The following is a 25,260-nucleotide window of genomic DNA, read 5'->3' as shown; positions in this document are numbered from 1 at the left end:
AGTGACTAACCGAAACAAATAAAGGACATAATTAATGCAACTTGTTAAATTCACTACTATGTATATCAAATAACATAAGTCAAAAGTACCCGCCTCCGATAAAATGGTCCAGTCCTGACTCCGAGATACTCGTCTCGCGTCAAAGTCCTGTGTTATCAAACAGATAATGTATTTAGCTATATAGCTAAATAAAAATCTCCAAATCTATTTAATAACCTTATCCTTCCTTAGAAATGGAATTGATCCCATGTAACAAAACAAGCAATGGATTAAATTCAATACCAATCCAATTCTATACATAAACCTAATTCATCATGTATCAAAATTTACACGATACCTCAATTCACAGCCCCTCTTGATGCTGGAACAAGGGGAGCTGCTCACTGGAGTGCTGCCAGAACCAAACAAAGTCCCCACGGAACCGAATCCCCCTGCTGAAATCCTTCCCACTGAGATCATGTTGAGTTCAATAAATGGAATCACAAATCAAACCACAACCCACCTGACCACCTAATCTTTTACCTTACTGTAAACAATCGGACCAAGCAGGAAGAACTAAGACTTGACCCTTCTTGCTCCTGGCCGGAAACCACCCGAGCAGAGGCGTGCCGATGAAAGACATAGGGCACGGCTGAACCTGGTGGCCAGTGAAGGTGGGTCGGCGTCGGCACTGTGCAGTGGAGAGGGCAAGGATCACAACGTTAGGGCAGAGAGGGACAGCAGCCGATGCTAGGCTGAGGAGGAAGATGAAGAGAGGCTTCGATCGGCGGCAGTGTTGCTCAACTAGGGCCGGCTAGGGCGACAGGGGGTCGGCGGTGGCTCTCGTCGCCGGCGACAGAAGGGATTTAGGCACAGACGGCGTCACTGTGGTGGCGTCGGCTAGGGAAAAAGGGTAGCAGCCGGTGCTACTCGGGTCGGCGGCGCTGGAAAGGGGCAGAGGGAAAAAGGCCTCGGCGTGAGAGGAGAGAGAAGAACTGCCTTGAGCAGTTAGGGCAGGAGGAGACGGCGTCGGGAAGGAGAGGCTCGGCATGGCTCGCGGGAGAGGAAAAAGAAACGGGAAATAAAAATAATGAAAAAGAAGAATAATTAAATATATAAACTTTTCCTCACTTAAATGGGATAGCCTAAACAGGCTTTTCCGGACCCCATTTTTATCCCCGTCAACTCATCCGTACGAGCTCCGAAAAATTCCAGAAAAAATTCCAAAAATTCCGGAAAATACCCTTATTAATATTCGCCTATTTTCGGTATTTTACATTTTCCCCCACTAATAAAAATTTGGTCCCCAAATTTCGTTATCTACCATCAGCAAGTACTAACAACAGACAGAAAGTATAAATGCTGAATGGTAAACCAAATCACATACCTCAAGTGAAAAGATGGGGATATCGAGCTCGGATAGTATCCTCGAGCTCCCAAGTAGCCTCCTCATCTGAATGATGCTGCCATCCGACTTTAACCAGCCGGATAGTCTTGTTCCGCAACTGACGCTCTTCAGAATCGTACTGGAACCTCCTCATAAGTAATGTCGGGCTGAACTGGAATATCTGCCAGCACATGCGTCGGATCGGGCACGTATCTCCTCGGCATAGATCGTGAAAAACATCGTGAGCGCTGGCGGGGGCGGTGGTAGTGCCGGTCGGTGGCTACCACTCCGATCCTCTCAAGATCTCGAAAGGACCAATATACAGCGGAGCTAGCTTACCCCGAGGCCAAATCTCTTCACCCCTTTCGTGGGTGAAACTCTCGAAATACATGGTCACCAACAGAGAACTCTGGTCTGCGTCTCCGATCGGCATAACTCTTCTGGCGATCCTGCGCCTCGACATCCTCCATCTGATAGTGACGAACCTGCATTCTGCTGAACTCTATGAGGTCCCAACAACTGGGCCTCTCCAACCTCATCCCAGAGGGGGTGCCGACAAGGTCTACCATACAGCGCCTCAACGGTGCCATCTGGATAGCCGAATGAAACTGTGTTGTAGGCAAACTCTACTAATGGTCCTCCCAACTGCCTCCAAATCCATAACACATGACCTCGGCAGGATCCTCTAAAGTCTGAATGGTCGCTCTGTCCATCATGCGGATGGAAAAGATACTAAATCGGGCTGCGTGCCCAAGGCTGCTGCAGACTACGCCGTAAGCGAGGCGTAACCGTGGATCTCTATCCGAAATGATACTCAGCGGAACACCATGTAGTCTGATAATATATAGATCGCCAATCGATCCAGGGATCGGTCCTCCGCTATAAAATGTGCGGACTTGGTTAATCGATCAACGATTACCCAAATCGCGTCATGGCCTCGTCGTGTCCTCGGCAACCCACCACAAAGTCCATGATAATGTGATCCCACTTCCACTCGGGAATAGGAATCCAGTAACCTGCGGTCTCTGGTGCTCAGCCTTCACCTGCTGACAAACAAGACATCTAGCTACGAAATCCGCGATGTCTTTCTTCATGCCGTTCCACCAGTAGGAACGCCTCAAGTCTCGATACATACGTGTCCCGCCTGGATGGATCACAAATCGAGAACGGTGTGCCTCCTGGAGTAGCTCCTGTAAGACCGGATGAGACTGAGGTACGCATAATCTGCCTCGGAAGTATATAATACCCTCCTCGTCTCGCGTAAACTAGGTCTGCTGCCCAGAAGCTATCTGACTGCTAATGAACTGCAAATGCTGATCACCAGCCTGGGCCTCTCGGATCCTCATCCTGATCGACGACTGAGCAACCATGGTAACCAGAATACCCTGCTCTGTCGGTCCTTGCTCCTCAAGATCTAACTCGGAGAAACCCCAAACCAAGTCTGTAACTGAAACTCGGTGGCAAGCCAAAGTCCCTCCGGACTTCCTGCTGAGTGCATCTGCAACCACATTAGCTTTCCCCGGGTAGTAGCTAATGGTACAATCGTAGTCCTTCAGGAACTCCATCCATCTCCTCTGTCGGAGATTAAGCTCCTTCTGAGTAAAAATATATTTGAGACTCTTGTGATCAGTGAGAATCTCAAATGTAATACCATATAAATGATGCCGCCAAAGCTTCAGGGCAAAGATGATGGCAGCTAACTCCAAGTCATGAACTGGGTAGTTCTTCTCATGCTCCTTCAGCTGATGAGAAGCATAAGAGACTACTCTGCCGTGCTGCATCAGAACAGCGCCCAAACCCTGTAGAGACGCGTCGGTGTACGCGTCGGTGTAGAGTACAAATCCATCCTCTCCAGAAGGTAAAACCAAAACTGGAGCCGACACTAATCTCCGCTTCAGCTCCTGAAAGCTGGTCTCGTAATCCTCTGTCCACATGAACTTCACGCCCTTCCTGGTAAGGCGTGTCAACGGCATAGCAATACGCGAGAAACCCTCGACAAAACGTCGGTAATATCCAGCTAATCCCAGAAAACTGCGGATCTCCTGAACTGACTTCGGCTGCTCCCAACCGGTGACAGCCTCGATCTTCTGAGGATCAACTGAAATACCTCTGCTAGAAACCACGTGTCCCAGAAAATCGACTGAAGATAGCCAAAATGCACACTTGCTGAACTTCGCGTACAGCTGATGTCGTCTAAGAGTCTCCAAGACTATGCGAAGATGATGTGCATGCACCTCCTCAGAATGCGAGTAGACCAATATGTCATCAATGAAAACGATAACAAACTGATCCGGATACTCCAGAAAGATGCGGTTCATCAAGTCCATAAACACCGCTGGAGCATTGGTAAGCCCAAATGACATTACCAAAAACTCATAATGACCGTATCTGGTACGGAACATTGTCTTCTGAATATCTGAGTCTCTGACTCTCAGCTGATGATATCCAGATCGCAGATCAATCTTAGAATACACTGAGGTATCTCTGAGCTGATCAAACAAATCCTCGATCCGTGGTAATGGATATTTATTTCTGACGGTAACTGCATTCAACTGTCTGTAGTCAATACATAACCTCATAGTGCCGTCCTTTTTCTTGACAAATAATACCGGTGAACCCCATGGAGAAACACTAGGGCGAATAAATCCCCTATCCAAAAGCTCCTGGAGTTGAACATTCAGCTCGTTCAACTCTTTTGGTGTCATATGATACGGAGCTTTCGATGTCGGTGAGGTTCCCGGAATCAGCTCAATAGTGAACTCCACTGGCCTTCTAGGAGGCAAACCAGGAAGCTCCTCAGGGAATACATCTGGATACTCTCGGACTACAGAAACGTCGGAGAGCTGCGAACTGCTGCTGTCTTCAGTACTAATCAGAGATAATAGAAAACCATGACAGCCGTGAGACAGCAGCTTCTGCGCCTGAATCGCTGAAATAATCGAGATGCCGTCATCTCTGATGCCAGTGAAACTCCACGAGGGTTGGTTCGGAGGCCGGAAGGTGACCACCCTCGTCTGGCAATCAACGGTAGCATGATATACTGACAGCCAATCCATGCCAAGAATGATATCAAACTCGACCATCTCCAATACTAGAAGATCTACCGTAAGTATCATGTTGCCAAAGTCTAACGGGCAACCTCTGATCTCCTGGGTGACGTCTAAAGTATCACCGGACGGTAGGGAGACGGTCAATCGCTGCAAACTAGCAGTAGGTAACCTACCAATCTCCCGCATAAAAGTACGGGACATAAAAGAGTGCGAGCTACCAGTATCAATCAATATATCAACGGAAAATGCATAAATGGAAATCATACCGCGGAAAATGGATCCGTCGGCCTGCTGAGCATCCTCTCTGGTAATCGCATGAACACGACCAGTCTCTGGCGGAGGAGGAGGAGGTAACGCTGCCAGCGGCTACTGCGGCTGGGCAGAAGCCTGCCACTGAGGCGGTGATGGATAATGAGCCAGAGAAGACTGAGAGGATGGTGACTGATACTGTGCAGCTGGCTGGGACTGAGTCTGGTACTGTCCCTGAGTCGGATAATAAGGTCCTGTAACAGGACGCTGGGGTGCTATGGAAGCACTAGAGTACTCCTGTCCAAGTATGCCAAATGCAACTGCTACAGTGGGAGCTGCTCCTTGCTGACGATGTGAAGAATGGGCTTTCTGCCCTCCTCGATATGCCCCTGACTGACTAGACTATCCCCTCTGACCTGACCCTCCGGAAGCCGTGTGCTGAGCCTTCAGCTGACAATCTCGGCTCTGGTGCCCCGGCAGTTTGCAATAAAAGCAAACCGACTGTCCCAGAGAGCAAGCTGGGGTGAGGTGATCTTTGGATCCATATCGGAAACAGTGAGTATCGCTGGAAGATGGTTGCCGGTTCTGCTGAGAAACCCGGGAACGTCCTGAAGAAGACCGCCCTGACTTCTGAGGCCTACGAGATACCCCAGAAGTACCCTGACCTGACCGACCGCGACTACTCTGTTGCTGTCCGGTCGTCTGTGTCTGCTGGATCTGCCCTGATGCCTGACCCGTATGCTTCCTCTTCCTGTCTGGATATGCTCTCTGCTGAGCTAACTCTATCATCAAGGCTCGATCCAGTGCATCCGAGTAAGATGTGATCCCTAAACTGGCAAGCCTTACTTGCAGATAACCATCCAGTCCCTGTATAAACTGCATCATGCGAGATCTGTCCTCCGCAACTAACTCTGGACAAAACTTAGCCAACCGGTTGAATTCAGTATTATACTCTGTCACCGTGCGATTGTTCTGACTCAGACTCATGAAATCCTGTCGGCGAGCCATCTGATATGACAATGGAAAGAAACGGCTCTCAAAAGCCTCTCTGAACCTGGCCCAACTGACGTCCCGCTCGCCGATGATGGAACGCTGAGTAATCCACCAGGCGTTAGCCTCATCCCGTAAATGGTAAGCAGCCAGCTCTGCTTTCTCCCACTCGGAGCAAGCCATATAGAAAAAGGTATGCTCCATCGTCTCTATCCATGTCAAGGCCATACTCGGATCGAGGTCTCCTCGGAAGAGAGTGAATCGAGTCTTCATCGACTCTGCCAATGCGGGAATCCTAGCTCGTGCTGCGACAATATCAGTGAGCTGTGTCGGGACGGCTGCAGGAACTGGCGGAAACACTGGAGCTGATACTACAGGTGGTACCGCGGAATAAACCAGAGGAGGAACTCCCGGTGCTGCTGTATATACTGAAGCATAAGCCGTCGGTGGTACTGCCGGGTGAACATAAGTGGCCGCAGCTGGAGGTACGGTAGGTAATGGTACCGGATATAGTGCAGCTGCTGCTACTGTAGGCACTGGGGGTACAGGTGCCACTGGTATCGGGTACACTGTAGGTCCAGGTGGCGGTGGTACTGAATACGCCGTAGGCTGCGCTGGAGCAGATGTCAGGTAAGCCAATGGTACCCCTGATGGTACCGGAACTACTGTAGGGATAGGTACGCTCGGCACAACCGAGGTAGGTACCTCTATAGGAGCCGTCGGGGTCTGAAAGTCCAACGTGCCCGCAGCATGCTGAGTCAGTCCCTGACTGACAGGCTCACTAACAGTGGGCATCTCTGGCATATCCAGAGATCTCGTGGTCCTCGCGCGTGGTCGTCCAGCACCACGTCTCGCAGCAATACGAGTAGATCGTCTCATATCTGTTAAATTAAATTACTGATATTACTACAAGTATAAAAATCATAAAATAAATATCATACCTATTTGCTGTCTGGAGATGTTCCGTCGCTGTCCAGTCCCCACATTTGACCTCAAAATTCCGAACGAGAAAATCACCGGAAATCCATATAAATCCGAAACGGAAATCCGAAACATAACCATAACAAAAATCCGAAAATAAATACCCAGTTTGACTCGCAAACTTGGGCTAATTCACAAATCCAGAACACCAAAAGCAAGTATCCTAACCTACTCTGATACCAATAAATTGGTATCAGCCAAATCTCGAAAATCCGTAACACGAAAATCAAACAAGTATCGCCAACCTTGGTGCTCTGATACCAATAATAAATTGGTATCAGGTTATCCCAAATGTCCAAAATACGTAAACAAAGAATCGTGATACCACTAAATTGATATCAGATAAATCCCGAAAATCCAAAACACATAGCAAGTATCGTATACCTGCTCTGATACCACTAAATTGTCACGCCCCGGAGGAGTCCCTGTCCGAAAAATTTCGGCAGCATCTCCCCTGTACGGCGGACAATCTGAAACTTTCTACAAACACTAAATACCTCAGCCACATGCGGCTGGAATAATAACAACAAAATAAACCATCACCACGCAGTTTATATAAGTAAACAGAAAGATAATACCCTGACTCGAAATCAACCTTACTCCACTACACTCGTAAAGCTCAAATCTGATGAACTCACCTCTTCTGCCGTCCAGGCAGGCATGTAGTAGAATAAATCCAAATCTAAATCCATCGACATAATAAAATCCATACAATGTCCATAAGTCGAATAATCCAAAACATAACAAGTTCAAAACAGTCTAGAACAGAAAAGAAACCAAAAGAAAACCAATCATATCCTCGAGGTCTGCAGGGACTAGCAACTGGAACTCTCTCCTGACAGCATCAACCTGAAAATATCAACAATGGAGGCGGGGTGAGTCCAACACTCAGCAGGTACAATTGATATACAAAGTAGGGAAATAACACCTAGCACTAATCATGCGTACAGTCTCTTGATGAAATAAAGATAAATGCTAAACTGAGGTAAACAGGAGAGAAACTGTACTAACCAGGACCTGAGTATAAGGTCAAACAGTCCGAGTGGTATAGAAATCCTGCATGCATGTCAAACATAGGTATCCAAACAATATGCAGCATATAAATGCAGCAACCACAAACACAAACAATAAATGCATCATGCATATGATGCCAATGATGCGTCCTGGTCACCCCTGACGCCAGTCAACCATCTCACACAATAGTGAGGCCGAGTGGGTAGGGCTGTGACAACCGTGCACTCTGTCGTCACTGCTCCTGATGAGTGACCGAGTGGACGGGATGCTGTCGGAGTACACCTATCCTCCTACCCCAAATCCTAAATGGGGGAGCGCAAAGCTCTCAACTCCCGGTACACAATGACGGGGAGGAATCCTTGTTGGATAACACGTTGTGTCACACTACCCATGAGCGGACCAACGGTGCCTAACAGAGTCCCTGCTGCAACATACTCTGCCTGAATCGACCACTAACCCATGAGTGGTGGTGTGTGCAGATCTATGTAACTGGCGATGTGCTCAACAATAATGGAGCGGACTATCGCACAGCATGCAATCATGCAAATGGTGCATGACATTAACCATAAAAACATCCTGACCTAATCCATATATATAGAAAAGTGCACCCTAGGTCAATGAATCATATCGAATCAAAGGTACACAGAAGGTATAAAAAAACCTAGGTTCTGAACATGGTGAAGCATGGTATATCACTACCCCCTATAAGCATGTATAAACAAATAAAGTATACATGGGATGCAAATCAAGCAATCAATCAATCATGTATCAGATATTGGGTAGTGACTAACCGAAACAAATAAAGGACATAATTAATGCAACTTGTTAAATTCACTACTATGTATATCAAATAACATAAGTCAAAAGTACCCGCCTCCGATAAAATGGTCCAGTCCTGACTCCGAGATACTCGTCTCGCGTCAAAGTCCTGTGTTATCAAACAGATAATGTATTTAGCTATATAGCTAAATAAAAATCTCCAAATCTATTTAATAACCTTATCCTTCCTTAGAAATGGAATTGATCCCATGTAACAAAACAAGCAATGGATTAAATTCAATACCAATCCAATTCTATACATAAACCTAATTCATCATGTATCAAAATTTACACGATACCTCAATTCACAGCCCCTCTTGATGCTGGAACAAGGGGAGCTGCTCACTGGAGTGCTGCCAGAACCAAACAAAGTCCCCACGGAACCGAATCCCCCTGCTGAAATCCTTCCCACTGAGATCATGTTGAGTTCAATAAATGGAATCACAAATCAAACCACAATCCACCTGACCACCTAATCTTTTACCTTACTGTAAACAATCGGACCAAGCAGGAAGAACTAAGACTTGACCCTTCTTGCTCCTAGCCGGAAACCACCCGAGCAGAGGCGGCCCAGTGAAAGACCTAGGGCACGGCTGAACCTGGTGGCCAGTGAAGGTGGGTCGGCGTCGGCACTGTGCAGTGGAGAGGGTAAGGATCACAACGTTAGGGCAGAGAGGGACAGCAGCCGATGCTAGGCTGAGGAGGAAGATGAAGAGAGGCTTCGATCGGCGGCAGTGTTGCTCAACTAGGCGGCCAGTGCTCGGTATCTCCACGGCTAGGGCGACAGGGGGTCGGCGGTGGCTCTCGTCGCCGGCGGCAGAAGGGATTTAGGCACAGACGGCATCGCTGTGGTGGCGTCGGCTAGGGAAAAAGGGTAGCAGTCGGTGCTACTCGGGTCGGCGGCGCTGGAAAGGGGCAGAGGGAAAAAGGCCTCGGCGTGAGAGGAGAAGAGAAGAACTGCCTTGAGCAGTTAGGGCAGGAGGAGACGGCGTCGGGAAGGAGAGGCTCGGCACGGCTCGCGGGAGAGGAAAAAGAAACGCGAAATAAAAATAAGGAAAAAGAAAAAGAATTAAATATATAAACTTTTCCTCACTTAAATGGGATAGCCTAAACAGGCTTTTCCGGACCCCATTTTTATCCCCGTCAACTCATCCGTACGAGCTCCGAAAAATTCCCGAAAAATTTCCAAAAATTTCGGAAAATTCCCTTATTAATATTCGCCTATTTTCGGTATTTTACATTTATAGTCCTCTAGAGTATGAGTCATCCACAATAATTGTGATACACACTCTCCCATGACAATATATTCCGCTTCGGTTGTGGAGAAAGCTACACAATGTTATTTTCTACTTGACCAACTTACCAAAGAGGACCCTAGAAATTGACAACTACCACTAGTACTTTTGCGATCCAATTTGCATCCGGCATAATCGAAATCGGTATAGCCCACTAGGTCAAAAGTTTCGGTTCTAGGATACCAAAGACCAACATTTTAAGTCCCCTTGAGATAACGAATAAATTCGCTTAACGGCACTCAAATGTGACTCCTTGGCACAAGATTGATACCTAGCACATATATCTACGGCGAAAAGTATATCGGGTCTACTAGCCGTGAGATAGAGAAGACTTCCTATAGCACTACGATACACCTTGGAGTCAACTTCTTTCCCCTCAATGTCTTTATCCAATTTAGTATTTGTGGCCATGGGAGTATATAGAATCTAATGGTATCACTAGTCCCTCTTTAGTCGATAACTCTAATTTAAACAATTAAATTTTAATCTTAATTAAATAATTTTAATAATTAAACCATAATTAATTAATCTAAACTCAATTAATAAATCTAACTTCATAGTCATTCACTTCGAGTCCCACGGATTGGTACAGTTGGTGCCCACGTATATGGATGGTTGTTCTAATAGGTTTTGGATCAATTTTCAACGGATACAAATTGTCTCATTGATTGTTTGACCTTCCTCATGTAAATGACCGTTGCGCTAGGGTAAAATATCTCTCTTGTTTACCTATCAGTATCTAGTATGGGGTCGATGATACTAAACCGTTTAGGATGAATGGTATCATTTTCTATTCCAATAGTCACTTACTATAAAATTTATACTTGACTTAGAAAATTGTTATCTTAGCTAGTAATAAAAGAACAATTCTAATTAGGACAATTATATTTCATAGATGAGTTATTTTAAATATTATATTTTTCATATTAAATTTTTTTTTCGGTTGCATATCATGGAGTACTGGATTTTCCTTCTTATGTTTTTTTAATTGCTTAATTTTTTCAAACTTCAAAAACCAACTTAGTTTTGACTTTTGTTTTAAAAATTGAGAAAGTGGAGATACATATTGATTGTAGCGGAAGAACACCGTACAATCTTCATAGACAGTTTTAGAAATGAAAGTACAATCTGTCTAAAAAGATGTCTTACAAGAGCTTCATACAACTAAATACATACTGTTTGAGTGAGACTCACTCACCATTGCTAGCGTTTTGAGAATTTCAAATTCGAAGATGACAGTTCCCGTTTCATTTCTCTCCCCGGCCACCTGGCCTCGTTGATTCTATTGTCCTCAATGATTTTGTTGCCGCCTCAAATGGTTCTGTTGGTTCAGATCGGAGGATCGAAGAGCGATGGCAGTTCAAATTCGGTTGAGAGGATGCTCCCTTTATATGTATTGATGGAGATGGATGATTTCCATTCGTAAAATAGATGGAGACCATCTATTTCCACCAATACATGTAAAGGGAGATCCTCTAACAACAAAAAATGGTACAGAGGATCTCCTCTCGACGAGCAGCCATGTTTTTGGTTCTGCAGTTTACATCTCCTTCTCAATCAGCAATCCCAACAGTGCCGACCCTTTGATTGTCTTTCAGCCTCCGTGCCCCTCGACATTGCCAACCCTATCGTCCTCTCATGTTCTTGAAGATCGCATCTGCCCCTCCTCTCGTAGAGAACAAAAGAGAAATTGACAAATGAAGATCTAGATTTTATCAGTTTTATTTGATAACAAATTATAATCTTCAAAAAATCTAAACAGAAGGTTTATATAGATCCAAAAATCTAATTTATAAAATAAAATATCAAAAATATCCTTAATATAAAAATGATAAATTATAAAAAATAATAAAAAAGATGCTCAGAACACCCTAAATGATATCTTTTGGATTTAAAATTTGGCCGGTTACGAATTCCATCCTTTAATAAATTTCGATTAAACAAATTACTATCTCATTCTAATTTCTGATTCAAAAATTACGACAACTAAGACTGGGATAGTAAGTTAGTCATGCATCATGCTCTGCCCCTAAATTCTCAAAGTTCGATGCATATTTGGTATTTACTTCAAACATTTTCTCCAAAGCAATATGTGCACTCAAACTAGGTGTCAAAATCTGTAAACATAAATTTTTTTTTTTTTGAAAGAACTACAGCATTCAAACAATAAGCTTATAATATTTTGAATTACAACAACTATTTGATCAGTCAGCATTCACAAGTTTATTCTAAAATACAAGACAAGAAAATAGAAGACAAGAAAATACAAAACAAGAGGAAATGACGATGATACCTGCTGATTCGCATTACTATGTTGAAAGATGGCGCATGTACTTCATAGAGAGCTCCGGTATTTATAGCTGGTTGGCTTTGGTTATTATTTTACATCCATTCTAGCTCCTAATTGTCGCTGCATTAACAACCAGATAGAAAAAATGAGTTACTTTGTCAAAGGGGAAAAAAAATTGAATCATTTCAGAATACAAGCAAAAACAAATTACACTTGTAGAAGTTTGTTAAAATAGCATCTGAAGATTTGACAACTCTGATAGCAGAAATAAACGTTGCTATCGAATACGTGCTGAAAGATCAATCTCCTTTTAGCTTTTAATATGGATCACTATCTCAGTATTATTTCTCTAGGCACTAATTTCTTGAAGCAAAGTATTGGGCGGCGAAACCAATGAATTGCAAATGTATAATTACTCTACTGAAGAAAATAAATATTATAGTGATTTTACTTCCACAAAGTGTCTCAATGATGTCGGAATAAGTCAGGACTTCTTAATCTCCGCCAAGTGTCTTACCAACTGCTGCTCCAATGCTTGATCACAACCTTTAAAATTTATATGTGCAAGGGAAGGAGGTAACCCCTTCTCTGGCAAAGACTGAATTTGTGGGCAATTATATATCACCAAAAACTGAAGGGACTTAAGCGTGTACAATTTTGCTGGCAGGGATTGTAGATTCTTGCAATCAGAGAAATTAAAGACATGGAGAGATGTCAAGCTTTGCAGTGACTCCTGATCTTCCCCCTCAAACATCACCGCTTCACGAGAGGATGAGATTGTAAGTCCAAAGACAGATGATAATGAATTTTTTATGAGAGGTTGTTTCATAAACGCTGTGTCATCAATCTCTAGCTCCAACACTGGCAATTTCTCTGTTTGTGGAAGTAGAAGCTTAGGACATCCTTTAATCTTCAAGACCTCCAGATTTTTTATTGGTAGCCCTTCTACTGATCTCAACTCATTGCAATTCTGGATTTCTAGATGAGTCAATCTAAGCGATGGTTCTACTGGCAAAGAAACTAGATTGGGACATTTGCTTATCGACAAGGAAGTCAACGAGGTAAGGTTATGCAGGCAGCCAGGCAGTGATTTGAAAAGATTTCCACAATCAGAAAAACATAGGTCTGTAATTGATGGCGGGAGTTGGAAATCAATGTATTTATCTGGTGTCTTGCTCATGAGCTTCGGGCAATCTTTTATTGACAATGACCATAAAGAGGTGAGTTCTTTCAACCTTTTGACGGGCACCCACAACAATTGTTCACATTTTTGTATATCAATCTGCAGAAGATGGTGTGGTAGTAACACTGGTTCTAGACTTGTCAAATTTGGCAATTCTGAATGGACAAAGACGTAAGAGATGCAGAATTAGTTGTACTGCTACATTCATCAATTGCTTTCCAGAATCTTGGACAATCTACCAGCCCAACGTCATTTAAGTCTAGGCTTCGTATTGAAGGAGGAAGGGGAGGTAACATCTTCAGCTTTTGGCACTTTGAAATATGAAGATACTCCAAACAAGGAAATAGATTTCTATCATCGGAGCCATAGAACTCTTCCCATGCCGGCATTTCTGTGAAACGGAGAGTACGTAGTCTAGGAAAGCAACTGCCTTCCTCTGTCATGGCAAAGAATTTATCACCTATTTTCTTCACTCCCAGCAAACTCTGAATGCAAATATACGTAAGACATGGAAGTTGTCCAAGATTTGGGAGATCCTCCAACATGGTAATACCCTCTAGTACCAAATTTTCTAGTTGGGAGAAGAACTTGCAGATTTTTGGATCGAACAATTTGTGTATATTTTTGGTCTGGACTGGAATTCGCACAAGGGAGAGGGACTTTAACTGTGATAATTGCCCAATAGCTGATAGATCGTTCCACCTTTTATAATTTTCAAGACGGAGAGATTCCAATCTAGAATATACTTGTTCATGTAGCCAATTGGGAGGTCTAGCACCGTTGTATCCTCTGATTGTTAGCCTTTGTAGGTTGTGATGCGGCTGGAGACCTTCAAGCACCTGCTCTGAGATGTGCAAATTAACGTCTGAATCAGATTCTTGCAGAGATGTCCATTCTAGCACCAACTCATCGAGGTGTTCTTTACTCTTCAAACTAGCAATATGTGCTTCATCCTTGTTCTCCACATTCTCAAGATTTGTTATACATAGAAATCCCCGGAGTTGGTTCAAACCTTTTAATTCAACAAGTTTGTGTCCATTATCCTTTGTCACTTTGAAAGCATGCAAATTTTGAAGAGAAGTAAGCTTTCCGATCTCTGTTATCTCGGGAATAAACATATCAACTCCATAAAGGTTCCTCAAGTTGATCAACTTCATCATGCCATGCGGGAGACATTTTAAGTTAAAACAATATCTTAATATCAATGTCTGCAGATTGTACAAGTCGCATAATGACTCAGGCAACCATCGAATGCCTTCATTGTTGGATAAGTCAAGATAACGGAGATGTATCAACTTGCCAATACTATCAGGTAGTTCTTTCAAAGAACACCACTTCAAGACAAGCACATGAATATTTTTAAATCTTTCCAAAACACTGCAATCAAAATTAAAACTCATGCTAGCGAATCTCTCTAACAACAAAGTCCGTAATTTATCGCAATGAGAGAATTCTGTTAAAAGTCTAGTCTCAATACCTTCTTCCTCTATGTAAATTGAAAGTTGACGAATGGTGCTAGGAATATTATGGGACTTGCCTTTTTCAATCCTGTAAGACTCGCCTAAAGATACGAGTTCTGCAAGATCATGAATGAGGTCATGCATTATAAATTCTCTATCCTTCGACTTTTGAATGAATGACCTGTTAACTAACTCATGAAAGTAGTTGCTTCCTAGCTCCTCCATTCTGGTACTTCCTCGAGGCACTATAAATCCTTCTGCTATCCAAATACCGATCAACTCAGATTCAGAAAACTTATAATCTTTAGGAAACAAGGAGCAAAATGCAAAGCATTGCTTAAGATGAGGAGGGAGATTTTGATAGCTCAGTTGTAGCACTGGCATAATCCCATTTTCTTCTTGGGGAAGCTGCCATATTTCACTATCTAAAATGCTTTCCCAGTATTGCTCATCCAATTTCATGCTCAACAACCCTCCTAGAGTCTTTGCTGCAAGCGGCAATCCCTTGAGCTTGCAAGTCATCTTCTTCGCCATGGCTTCCATATGAGGATGATGAAATCCACTATTTGAACAACCAAATGCACATTTCTTGAAAAATTCCCAGAAGCTCTCCTCATCCAGACCTTGCAGATGAATGGCATCCACATCACCAACCATTTTAGCAATCTTCCTAGAGCGAGTCGTTACCAATATCTTGCTACCGGGCTTTCCAGACCTCAATGGTGCACAGAGGCTCTCCCATTTGTGCCTGTCCTCGTTCCACACATCGTCCAATACAAGAAGAAATCTCTTTGGCGTGATCTTCTCTTTGAGAGCCACTTGAAGAGCAGCGAAATTCGTGAGATCACACTTCTTCTTGGTTGCATACTCTATAATCTCTCTGGTCAGCCTATCTGTGCAGAAATTTTCAGAAACACAGACCCAAATTCTGAGCTTAAAGTATTTTTTCACGCTACTGTCATTGAACACTTCCTGAGCCAGAGTGGTCTTCCCAATCCCTCCCATACCATAAATAGATAAAACAGCAACTCCACTTTGGCCAAATTCAGATGCAACTGCTGGTTTGAACAACAAATCCTTGAGTTCTTGCAGCTCTTTGTCTCTGCCAAACAATTGAGGTTCAGTCGAAAAGGAGCTCGTTTGCCGGCTCGTTGAGGACACTAATTGTTTCTTTCCTCTATCATCTTCTGCGCCTAGCGAACTGTAAATTTCCTCGAGAGCAGCTGAGTAGTCATCTAGCCTCCCCTTTATTTTCCTGATTCTCTGCACATCATCATCATCATCATCTCCTTTCCTGAAAATACTGTTGGATATTGGGGCCTAAATGGACCAATACGATTTTGAGGAGGAAAAATCGGAAGCCATCAATTGTTGAAAGTCGTAATTGACTTCAAAATTGAAATCTACGTTTCGCGTAGATAGATTTAGACTATTAATTTGCTCAAAATCGATTAAGGGTGAATGAGAAATTAATGTTCAAAGTCGGCCCAAAATAACGTTGGTTATTCATTAAGGAAATGCAAGGGAGAATAGTCCCACATCAGAAATTTCCGATGTGCATTCCTTACTTATTAATGATGTTGAGTTATTGGAGTTAACTCAGAAAAGTACCAGGTACTCTCTGCTCAGGGGCGAGCAGGTGCTCGCACCTGTGAGCCCGCCACCCGCCACGTGCGCAATGGGCGCTTTGTAGACGCACTTTGCGAACGGATGGCAGCCGTTGATCAACGTTGATCAAAGAAGTATGGTGGATCGCTTGTGATGCGATCTAGAGCGTTGGATCACAATGAGTCACGATCTGACGGCTTGGGATGAGACATGATCTGAAGCATCGGATCAATGGATCCAGATCCGATGGCTGATAGATCTGAGGGTCACAACTCTTAGATCTGATGGATGAGATTAAAGGGGTTATGTGAAGGGTTATAACTCTTCAGTCCGGACGGCCCAGATTAATCCACCCAAAGGTCACACCCCTCCCTAAAGCCTCTTCCTTCTGTATAAATAGAACCCTCCAGATTGGAATCAAATCACTCAACTTAATCTTCTCTTCCTCAAGTATTCACTCACTCATCTTGTGCATTCAAGAGTCCAAGAAGCCTACGAGAAAGTTCGCTGGTCTCGGAAGTCGGAGTGCTACGATTCCGAGACGATTGTCGTCGTTGTATCTTGGGAACGAATTGCAACAATCCGTTAAGCACCGTAGCGGAGCAATATCGTTTACGGAGATAGTGTCGAACACTAGCCTCGACGATCAGTTTGCATACTCCGGAATTTACCGGAAACAACAAATACCACTGGTACTAATACTAGAAAATGATGTTTTTGTCCTTTTGCTTGGAGGGGGAGTAGAGTAGGAGGAAGACGATGCTCGATTACCAGCCTCATCTCCTTGTTGCTCGATCTGCTGCTTCAGAATTCTGTATTGGAATTCATCCAATAAGTCATCAGCATCATAAGCAGCATTCTTGAGGCGTATCAGCAACTCCTTCAATCTCTTCTGCAGGCCTTCATCTTTGATCCGTAAGCGCTCGATGGTGCTGATGGTGAACCTAGCGTGATCGAGAGAATCCTTCAGCTTCTCGAGGTCATCTTCAACTCCATGCTGCTCACCGAACTGTTGAACAGCGCGATCGACGGCCTTCCCGACAAAGGCAACCATGATGCTCTCCGCGAGCCATCCCAAGGCTGTCAGCGGGAACCATCCAATCATGATTTCTAGTTGTTTGATGCTTCCTTCTTCCTTGGGAAACAAAGAAGACAAGTTTACAAACAAAGCGTATTGAGAAAAGAATGGAGAGGAAAATCTCACTTACAAGTCAAGATACTTTCTCCACACCACAAATTGTATTCGTCCTACACTGGCTGTTGATGGTTTAATTATTGGAGAGGAAGGGGAGAGGAAGGGGAGAGGAGAGTACTGAGAAAAGCCTCACAAGTCAAGAAACTTTGTTCACCACACAAATTGTATTTGTCTTGCAGTGGCTGTTGTTAATCGTACAATTGGAGAGGAAGCGAAGAGGAAGCTACAATTATTGGAGCAAAATAATCCATATATGGCATGCACTCCTCCATCTTTTGCCATTAGGTTGTCAATTCGAATGGTTCCGATAAATTCGGATAAAATTGTAATAAAAATTTTATAAAAAATTCTCAAACTGAATTCCAATTCGAACGCAATCTAAAATTTTTAAATCCAAAGCTAAATAATCACGACTAATCGGAATAATTCAATTAAAAAATTTATTATTTTTATATAATTTTTTTTTAATATTTCATCATTATTTTATTAATCATTATTCTTTGATATAAAAAAATATTTTAAATAAAATTTAATTTAATCCTAAAAAAAATCCTATAGATCTATTCGGGTTAATTTGAATCCGATCTAATCCGAGCATGATCTAAAAGCTCCCTGATACTATGATAAAAGAGGATCCACTAAGGACGGATCTGAGGTGGGAAGAACGGTCGGCGTAGAGGTCAAAGTCAAGAGTCAAGGGCATGGATGTGCTGAGCGGCCGACTTAGGCCGAACGAGCCTCAGTGGGCTGAGCGGATATGGGCGTCTACTTTTAAGGAGAAGGTCATGGCCAAGAAGCCGCCCAGAGGCTTGTCCGATCGGGCTGCTTGTCCAGCCGAATGGCCAAGAGAAGAAAGGTAGAGGTTCACAGATAGGGGCACCGTACAGAGGCTATTCCGACCCGATCACTTGACCAGCGGGGTGAAGGGCAATCTATTGGTAGATAGACCACCGGGATACGAATAGCTCCGAGTGATCGAGTGGGGAGTCCCGGCCGAGCGGCTTCCGCTCGACCTACAGTGAGACCCCCTGTATATCTCATCACATCTTTTAGGGAGTTAGTACCGCTGACAACAGAGCATTCCCAGCAGACAAATCATACTTGGGAAGATTCTAACTGTCATATCAGATATTTACATGTCCTATTAAAGAAATGTGTCAGAGACACTTTTTCTGACTTGTTCTTTCGTAGGACACTTGGGAAAGTATGCACGTGTTTTGAGAAGCATACACGTACACTACAAGGACACTTGGGAAAGTATGCACGCGTTTTGTTAAGATTTGAACCTCAGACCTCAAGGTGGCAATATTTCATGCGCTAGCCACTAGACCATCCCAAGGAAATTAATTAAATGATACACGAATCATATCAAATGGGCGAGGAAAATTTTATAACTTCCTAGCAACACCACATGTAAGTACAACTTCTTGTTATTAATAGATATAGATAACATGGTTACGAGCACATAAGTGTATTGTCAATCACCACCCAAGCTTTTCCATATCTAGATCCTATTGAATTCTTATAAATAGTGTACCTTTTTTTGTTTCTATTGGATTGTTGATTTTTGAGCATGTTTTTTTATTTAATTGTCTAATTAGTCAGTTTATATCCTTCGACTAGATTTGGAGAGATTAATAATATTGACTTGGTCAACTAGACTCTAGGTGAAAATCCCTTGACTTAGTCAAAGTGGATTATACACCTTTTCAACTAGTTAAAAGAGGTTGGAGTCGGCTGAGTCTAAGAAGATAGAAGTCAAATTTAAGTCGGAATGTTTGCAAGGAATGCAACCATATTCAGGGTCATTTAGCTTACTTGATAAAGGGCTCGGCATTCCTGTCGAGCTCAGAAGTAGACTAGTATGAAGTATGAGAATTTATTCAAGTACATATTAATTATGGAAGATATGTCAAATAAGCAACAACGGTAATTTATCAAAGGGCATAAATAAATATTTGAATTTATCAAAAGATGTACTTTACTTTAGTATTTATCAAAGAACACATATTTTTAAGTACATTTTCTATTTTATCCTCCTCGCAATTTGACTTTTTATACCACTTTTCTTTTCTCCATTATGTTTCTTTCTCTTCTCTCTCTTCTCTTTTTTTGTATCGACATGCAGAAAAAAAATGAATAACATTAGCCACTTTTTGAATAACATTTTAATACATTTGAAGAAGTAAAAATAAACAATGAATAACATATTTGAACTCCTTGCAATTTCAGAAATTCACTGGAACTAAAATGAATGTAATCAGAGTTCTCAAGGTCGATCAGTGGGTTTCGGTCAAAACCCACTGATGGACTTAGAGAGCTTCGATTGCATCCATTTCAGTTCCTATGGATTTCTGATGCTGCAAGGAGTTCAAATATGATGTCCATTATTGATTTTAGCTTTTCATAGATGTTAACATGCAAAATGAAATAATCATTAAAAACGCCCACGTTGGGCCTGATATGGAATCAAATTAGGCCCGACGTGGGCCTGATATGGAATGATATCAGGCACAACATGACTTTTTTTGCCAATTATTTGATTTTATATATTAACATCTATGAAAAGCTGAAAATAAATAATAGACACCATATTTGAACTCCTTGCAACATCAGAAATCCATAGGAACTGAAATGGGTGCAATCGGAGCTCTCTAGGTTCATTAGTGGATTTCGGTCAAAACCCACTAATGGACCTAGAGAGCTCCGATTGCACCAATTTCAGTTCCTATGGATTTCTGATGTTACAAGGAGTTCAAATATGATGTCCATTATTTATTTCGACTTTTCATAGATATTAATATATAAAATCAAAGAATTGGTAAAAAAGTCCACGTTGGGCCTGATATGGAATGATATCAGCAGCCACCTAGCACTTGAATATTATGAACTTGAATAGTCCCACCTCCCAAGCTAAAAAAAACGTACAATTCTAGCAAACAAACTGAACAAACAAGGTAATTAACATGGGATTGAGGACAACTTATAATTTCATAGTTCAACATGAGAGAAAAGTTGTTGAGTGGACTCTGCAACCTGATGTTAGCTCACCAGGTGTGTGAGGGGCAATTAGACCATGCCAAGATCACAAGTTCCAGAGCAACAAATCTATAGGAACTGAAATGATTTCATATCATATTAGGTATGATGTGATTTCATATTAGGTCCAAGTTGGGCCTAACATCTATGAAAAGTCGAAATAAATAATAGACATCATATTTGAACTCCTTGCAACATAAAAAATCCATAGGAACTGAAATGGGTGTAATCGGAGCTCTCTAGGTCCATCAATGGGTTTTGACTGAAACCCACTGATGGACCTATAGAGCTCTGATTGCACCCATTTCAATTCCTATGAATTTCTGATGTTGCAAGAAGTTCAAATATGATGTCCATTATTTATTTCGGTTTTTCATAGATGTTAATATATAAAATCAAAGGATCGGCAAAAAAACTCACGTTGGGTCTGATATGGACTCATATCAGGCCCAACGTGGGCCTGATATGAAATCATATCAGGCCCAACGTGGGCCTGATATGAAATCATATCAGGGCCAACTTGGGCCTGATATGGAATGATATCAGGCCCAACGTGGACTTTTTTTTATCGATTCTTTGATTTTATATATTAACATCTATGAAAAGTCGAAATAAATAATGGACACGATATTTGAACTCCTTGCAACATCATAAATCTATAGGAATTGAAATGGGTGCAATCGGAGCTCTCTAGATCCATCAGTGGGTTTTGACCGAAACTCATGTTAGGATGTATACTAAAAGCCTAGCTTTTGGTATAAACATTTATCTAGAAATAAGAATCACATTGGTCAAATGTCTACATTTATGATAAATGTAATTGTTCAATTAATTTATATTGTAGATAACATGGTGTGTGGTGTCACACACAGAGGATCATGTTATCAGTACCTTATAAATTATAAACAGTAGCTCACGACCAAAATGGAAAGGAACAAACCATTGGAAGGTCGTAGTGTAATTAAGTATTAGTTTATCTTAACTATATAATTACACTAGAACACTTAGAGTGTATTGAGTAAGACCATTAGAGTCACTAGTACACTAGTACAAGGCTGATGCGGAGAAACGTTAAAGTAAAAGTATCAAGTCACTATGGTAAGATCGTAGTGGTAAGTACCTTTTGAGACAATTTAGGAGTCACTTATCAAAAGTAGGGATTCAATCCCAACTAACTGCACCTGGTACACCCCAACAGATTGGTGTAGTAGAAAGAAGGTATAGGACTCTTATGGAAATAATTAGATTGATAATGAGTTATTCAGAAAATTATCAAGTTCGTTTTAAGGATATACTCTGAAAAAAAAAGTGAACATAGTACCTTCCAAAGTCAGAACTCTGTACTCATATAGAATTGCTGAATAGGCGTAAGCCTATTTTGAAGCATATTCGAATTCGGGTAGTCCAGCACATATGCTAAAGAGAGACAATGATAAGTTGGATAAGAATTCACTTGTTTGTGGGTTATCCTAGAGAAACGAAAGTAGGTTTATAGTCTTAAAAATCAGAAGGTCATTGTTAGCATCAATGACTGAATTTTTAGAAGAGGACTATTTAATGAATCACAAACCCATAAGTAAATTTGTTCTTAATAAAGGACACGTCTAATCTAGTACCAACTGTACAAGATGTAATATCACAAGAAACTGCAACACGTATCACAATTGATACATAATTATAGACAGTGCCTAATCATAGTGGGAAGGTTGTCAAACAACCTAAAAGATTCATGTTTTGGGAGAGTCTTTTGGACTTGATCCCAAATGAACATGAGCCTGATCCCGGACATATGATGAAACACTCCAAGATAAAGATGCAGCAAAGAGCAATAAATACAGAATTAGAATATATGTATTGTAATAGATTCTGGGAGCTTATAGAATCACCAAATGGTGTAAAAGCCATTAGGTGAAAATAAGTCTACAATAGAAAAAAGGGATAGATGGGAAAGTGGAAACTTTCAAAGCAAGGCTTGTTGAAAAAGGGAAACCTTTTATCGGTAGTCATGCTTAAGTCTATCCGGATTCTTTTATCTATTGCTACTTATATAGACTATGAGATTAGGTAAATGGATGTCAAGACAGCTTTCCTTTATGGAAGTCTTGAAGAATGCATCCATATAAAGCAACCAGAGGTTCATTGCAAAGGGCAAAGAACATCTAGTATGAAAGCTCAATCGGTCTATGGACTGAAGTAAAGCTTCAAAGTCTTGGTTCATCCGGTTTAATGAAGTAATCCAGTCTTATGGATTTAGTTACCGGATAAGTCTTGTGTATACAAGAAGTGTGATGGAAACGTGGTGGTATTTCTTGTACTATACGTAGATCACATTTTTGATAGTTGGAAACAATATCAAGGTGTTATCAGAAGTAAGAGTATGGTTGTCCAAGCAATTTGTTATGAAGGACTTAGGAGAGTGAACACATATTCTTGGGATCAAGGATCACAAGGAAAAGAATGTTGTGCTAAGCTTCATATAATGAGCTCGTTTTAGCATGCAAAAATCCAAGAAAGGTTTTTCTACCTTTTAGACATGGAGTGGCTTTATCTAAAGAGATATCTCCGAAGATATCAAAGGAGATAAAGGGCATGTAGGTAGTTCCTTATGCTTTGGCTGTAGGAAGCCTAATGTATGCTAAGCACGAAATCGGATATCTATTTTGCCGTGGGCATGGTCAGCAGATATCAAAGTAACCCTGGACAGGGACATTGGACTGCTGTAAAAGCATATGTTGAAGTACTTTAGAAGGACTAAAGATAATATGCTAAGTTTATCAGTCAGATGATTTGCTCCCTGTGGGTTACATGGATCCGGATTTCCAATCAGATGGGGACAATAGTAAGTCAACCTCGGGGTTTTGTGTTTACTTTAGGAGGTAAAGTCATAACTATGGAAGAGTGATAAGCATAGGTGTTTTTCTGGACTCCACCATAGAAGCTGAGTATATGGAAAGCCTCTGAGGTAGTCATAAAAGCTGAATGACTCAATAACCTCAAGATAGACTTAGATATGATTTCTGGTTTGTCCAAAGATTATTACAATTTATTGTAATAATAGTGGTGCAGTAGCAAACTCGAAGAAACCATGAGTCTATAAGGCAAGTAAACACAATAGAGCGCAAGTACCACCCAATACGAGAAATCGTATAAACGAGGAGAAGTTGTTGCTGCCTAGATTGCATCAGATGATGACCTATAGATCTTTTCACTAAGGCCCTTAAGGCAAGAGCTTTTGATGAGCATGTTGAAGGGTTGAGAATCAGATGTATGGCAGCAGATATAGCAGTTTAGTCTTTTAGTATAAGTGGGAGATTGTTAGGATGTATACTAAAAGCCTAGCTTTTGGTATAAACATTTATCTAGAAATAAGAATCACATTGGTCAAATGTCTACATTTATGATAAATGTAATTGTTCAATTAATTTATATTGTAGATAACATGGTGTGTGGTGTCACACACAGAGGATCATGTTATCAGTACCTTATAAATTATAAACAGTAGCTCACGACCAAAATAGAAAGGAACAAACCATTGGAAGGTCGTAGTGTAATTAGGTATTAGTTTATCTTAACTATATAATTACACTAGTACACTTAGAGTGTATTGAGTAGGACCATTAGAGGTCGTTTCTTTTATACTGACTTTATAAAGGAACAAAAACCTCAGTTATTATGGAAGTGTGTGCTCTTAATCCTAATATAATAACAAGCACATATATTTGATATTTATTTCTTTAATTTATCAATGGGTGAGATTTAGTTCGATAAATCAATAAGCCCGATAAGTTGGGAAATGATATCACTTATAGTGTGTGTTGTTGATTATAGAAGGAAACTGTGTCCTAGTAATCTAGGTTGAGAATGTCCCCAAGAGGAGCTCATAAGGATTGTCATGTTAAACCCTGCAGGTGGACTTAGTCCGACATGACGATGAAGTTGAGTGGTACTACTCTTGGAGCTATATATTAATTAAGTGAGTTGTCAGTAACTTACTTAATTAGTGGACATTTGTTATCTTAAACACAGGGAGACTAACACACTCATAATAAGAAGGAGCCCAAAAATGTAATTTGGGATTGGTGCGGTAGTTCAATAATAGTTCTCTAGTGGAATGAATTATTATTGATAAAATTAAGTTGTGTGTTCGGGGCGAACACGGGATACTTAATTTTATCGGGAGACCAAAACCAATTCCTCCTCTCGGTCCCTATCGTAGCCTCTTATTTATAGAGTACTATACCCACCTATACCCACCTTCGTATCCATGATATAGGGGCCGATCAAGCTAGCTTGTGGTTCAAGCTAGGGCCGGCCAAGCCTTGGTTCATGGGTGGCCGACCCTAGCTTGAACCCAAGCTTAGGTGGCCGGCCCCCATTAAATTAAAAAGAATTTTAATTTTAATTTTTCTTATGTGGAAGATTTAATTTATTGGAGAGAATTAAAATTAAAATATCTCTTTTAAAAGGATCTATAAAAGATTAAAGAAAGAGATTTGATCTCTTTCCTTATTTGTAGATTGGAAAGATATTTTATTTTTTCTCTTTGTAAATTATTCACATGTTGAAAAATAAAATTATAGAAATTTCTTTTTATCAACCATGAAGGGATTTTTGAAGAAAAATTTTATTTTTAAAATTTCTGAAAACAAATTAGGAAGTTTTAATTTTTTGTTTTAATTAAAACTCTCCTTATTTTGGGGAAATAATTTTGGCCGGCCATT

At 41.5% G+C, this 25,260-nt stretch overlaps 2 protein-coding genes across 3 annotated transcripts; both read right to left on the bottom strand.

The window, feature by feature from the left end:
* Positions 1-10,847: 10,847 nt before the first annotated feature.
* Positions 10,848-16,014, bottom strand: LOC122022732 (putative disease resistance protein RGA1; the record flags this gene model as incomplete). The annotated part of the gene is made up of 3 exons (XM_042580817.1): positions 10,848-11,469; positions 12,058-12,174; positions 12,266-16,014. A coding segment is annotated over one exon (2,637 nt), but the record flags the coding sequence as incomplete, so codon positions are not given.
* A 902-nt stretch (positions 16,015-16,916) lies between these two features.
* LOC122022734 lies at positions 16,917-17,705 on the bottom strand. Of its 2 annotated transcripts, none has more exons than XM_042580818.1 (2): positions 17,514-17,705; positions 16,917-17,440 (listed from the first exon to the last, which is right to left on the bottom strand). In XM_042580818.1, the coding sequence occupies exon 2, from the start codon at positions 17,408-17,410 to the stop codon at positions 16,973-16,975; it is 438 nt and encodes a 145-aa protein (XP_042436752.1). In that variant the 5' UTR covers positions 17,411-17,440; positions 17,514-17,705; the 3' UTR covers positions 16,917-16,972. The 2 variants fall into 2 exon arrangements, with proteins under 2 accessions (XP_042436752.1, XP_042436753.1); XM_042580819.1 differs by having other exon boundaries at positions 16,917-17,436; positions 17,514-17,671.
* Positions 17,706-25,260: the final 7,555 nt, after the last annotated feature.

Source organism: Zingiber officinale, chromosome 9B (genome assembly GCF_018446385.1).
Source record: "Zingiber officinale cultivar Zhangliang chromosome 9B, Zo_v1.1, whole genome shotgun sequence".
In the NCBI taxonomy this organism is placed as follows: Eukaryota; Viridiplantae; Streptophyta; class Magnoliopsida; order Zingiberales; family Zingiberaceae; genus Zingiber; species Zingiber officinale.
This window is presented reverse-complemented; position numbering and strand designations above follow the sequence as displayed.

What these genes read in the sequence shown, in the direction of transcription:
- LOC122022734 (XM_042580818.1), bottom strand. Translation starts at nt 17,410, where the DNA reads ATGATTGGATGGTTCCCGCTGACAGCCTTGGGATGGCTCGCGGAGAGC.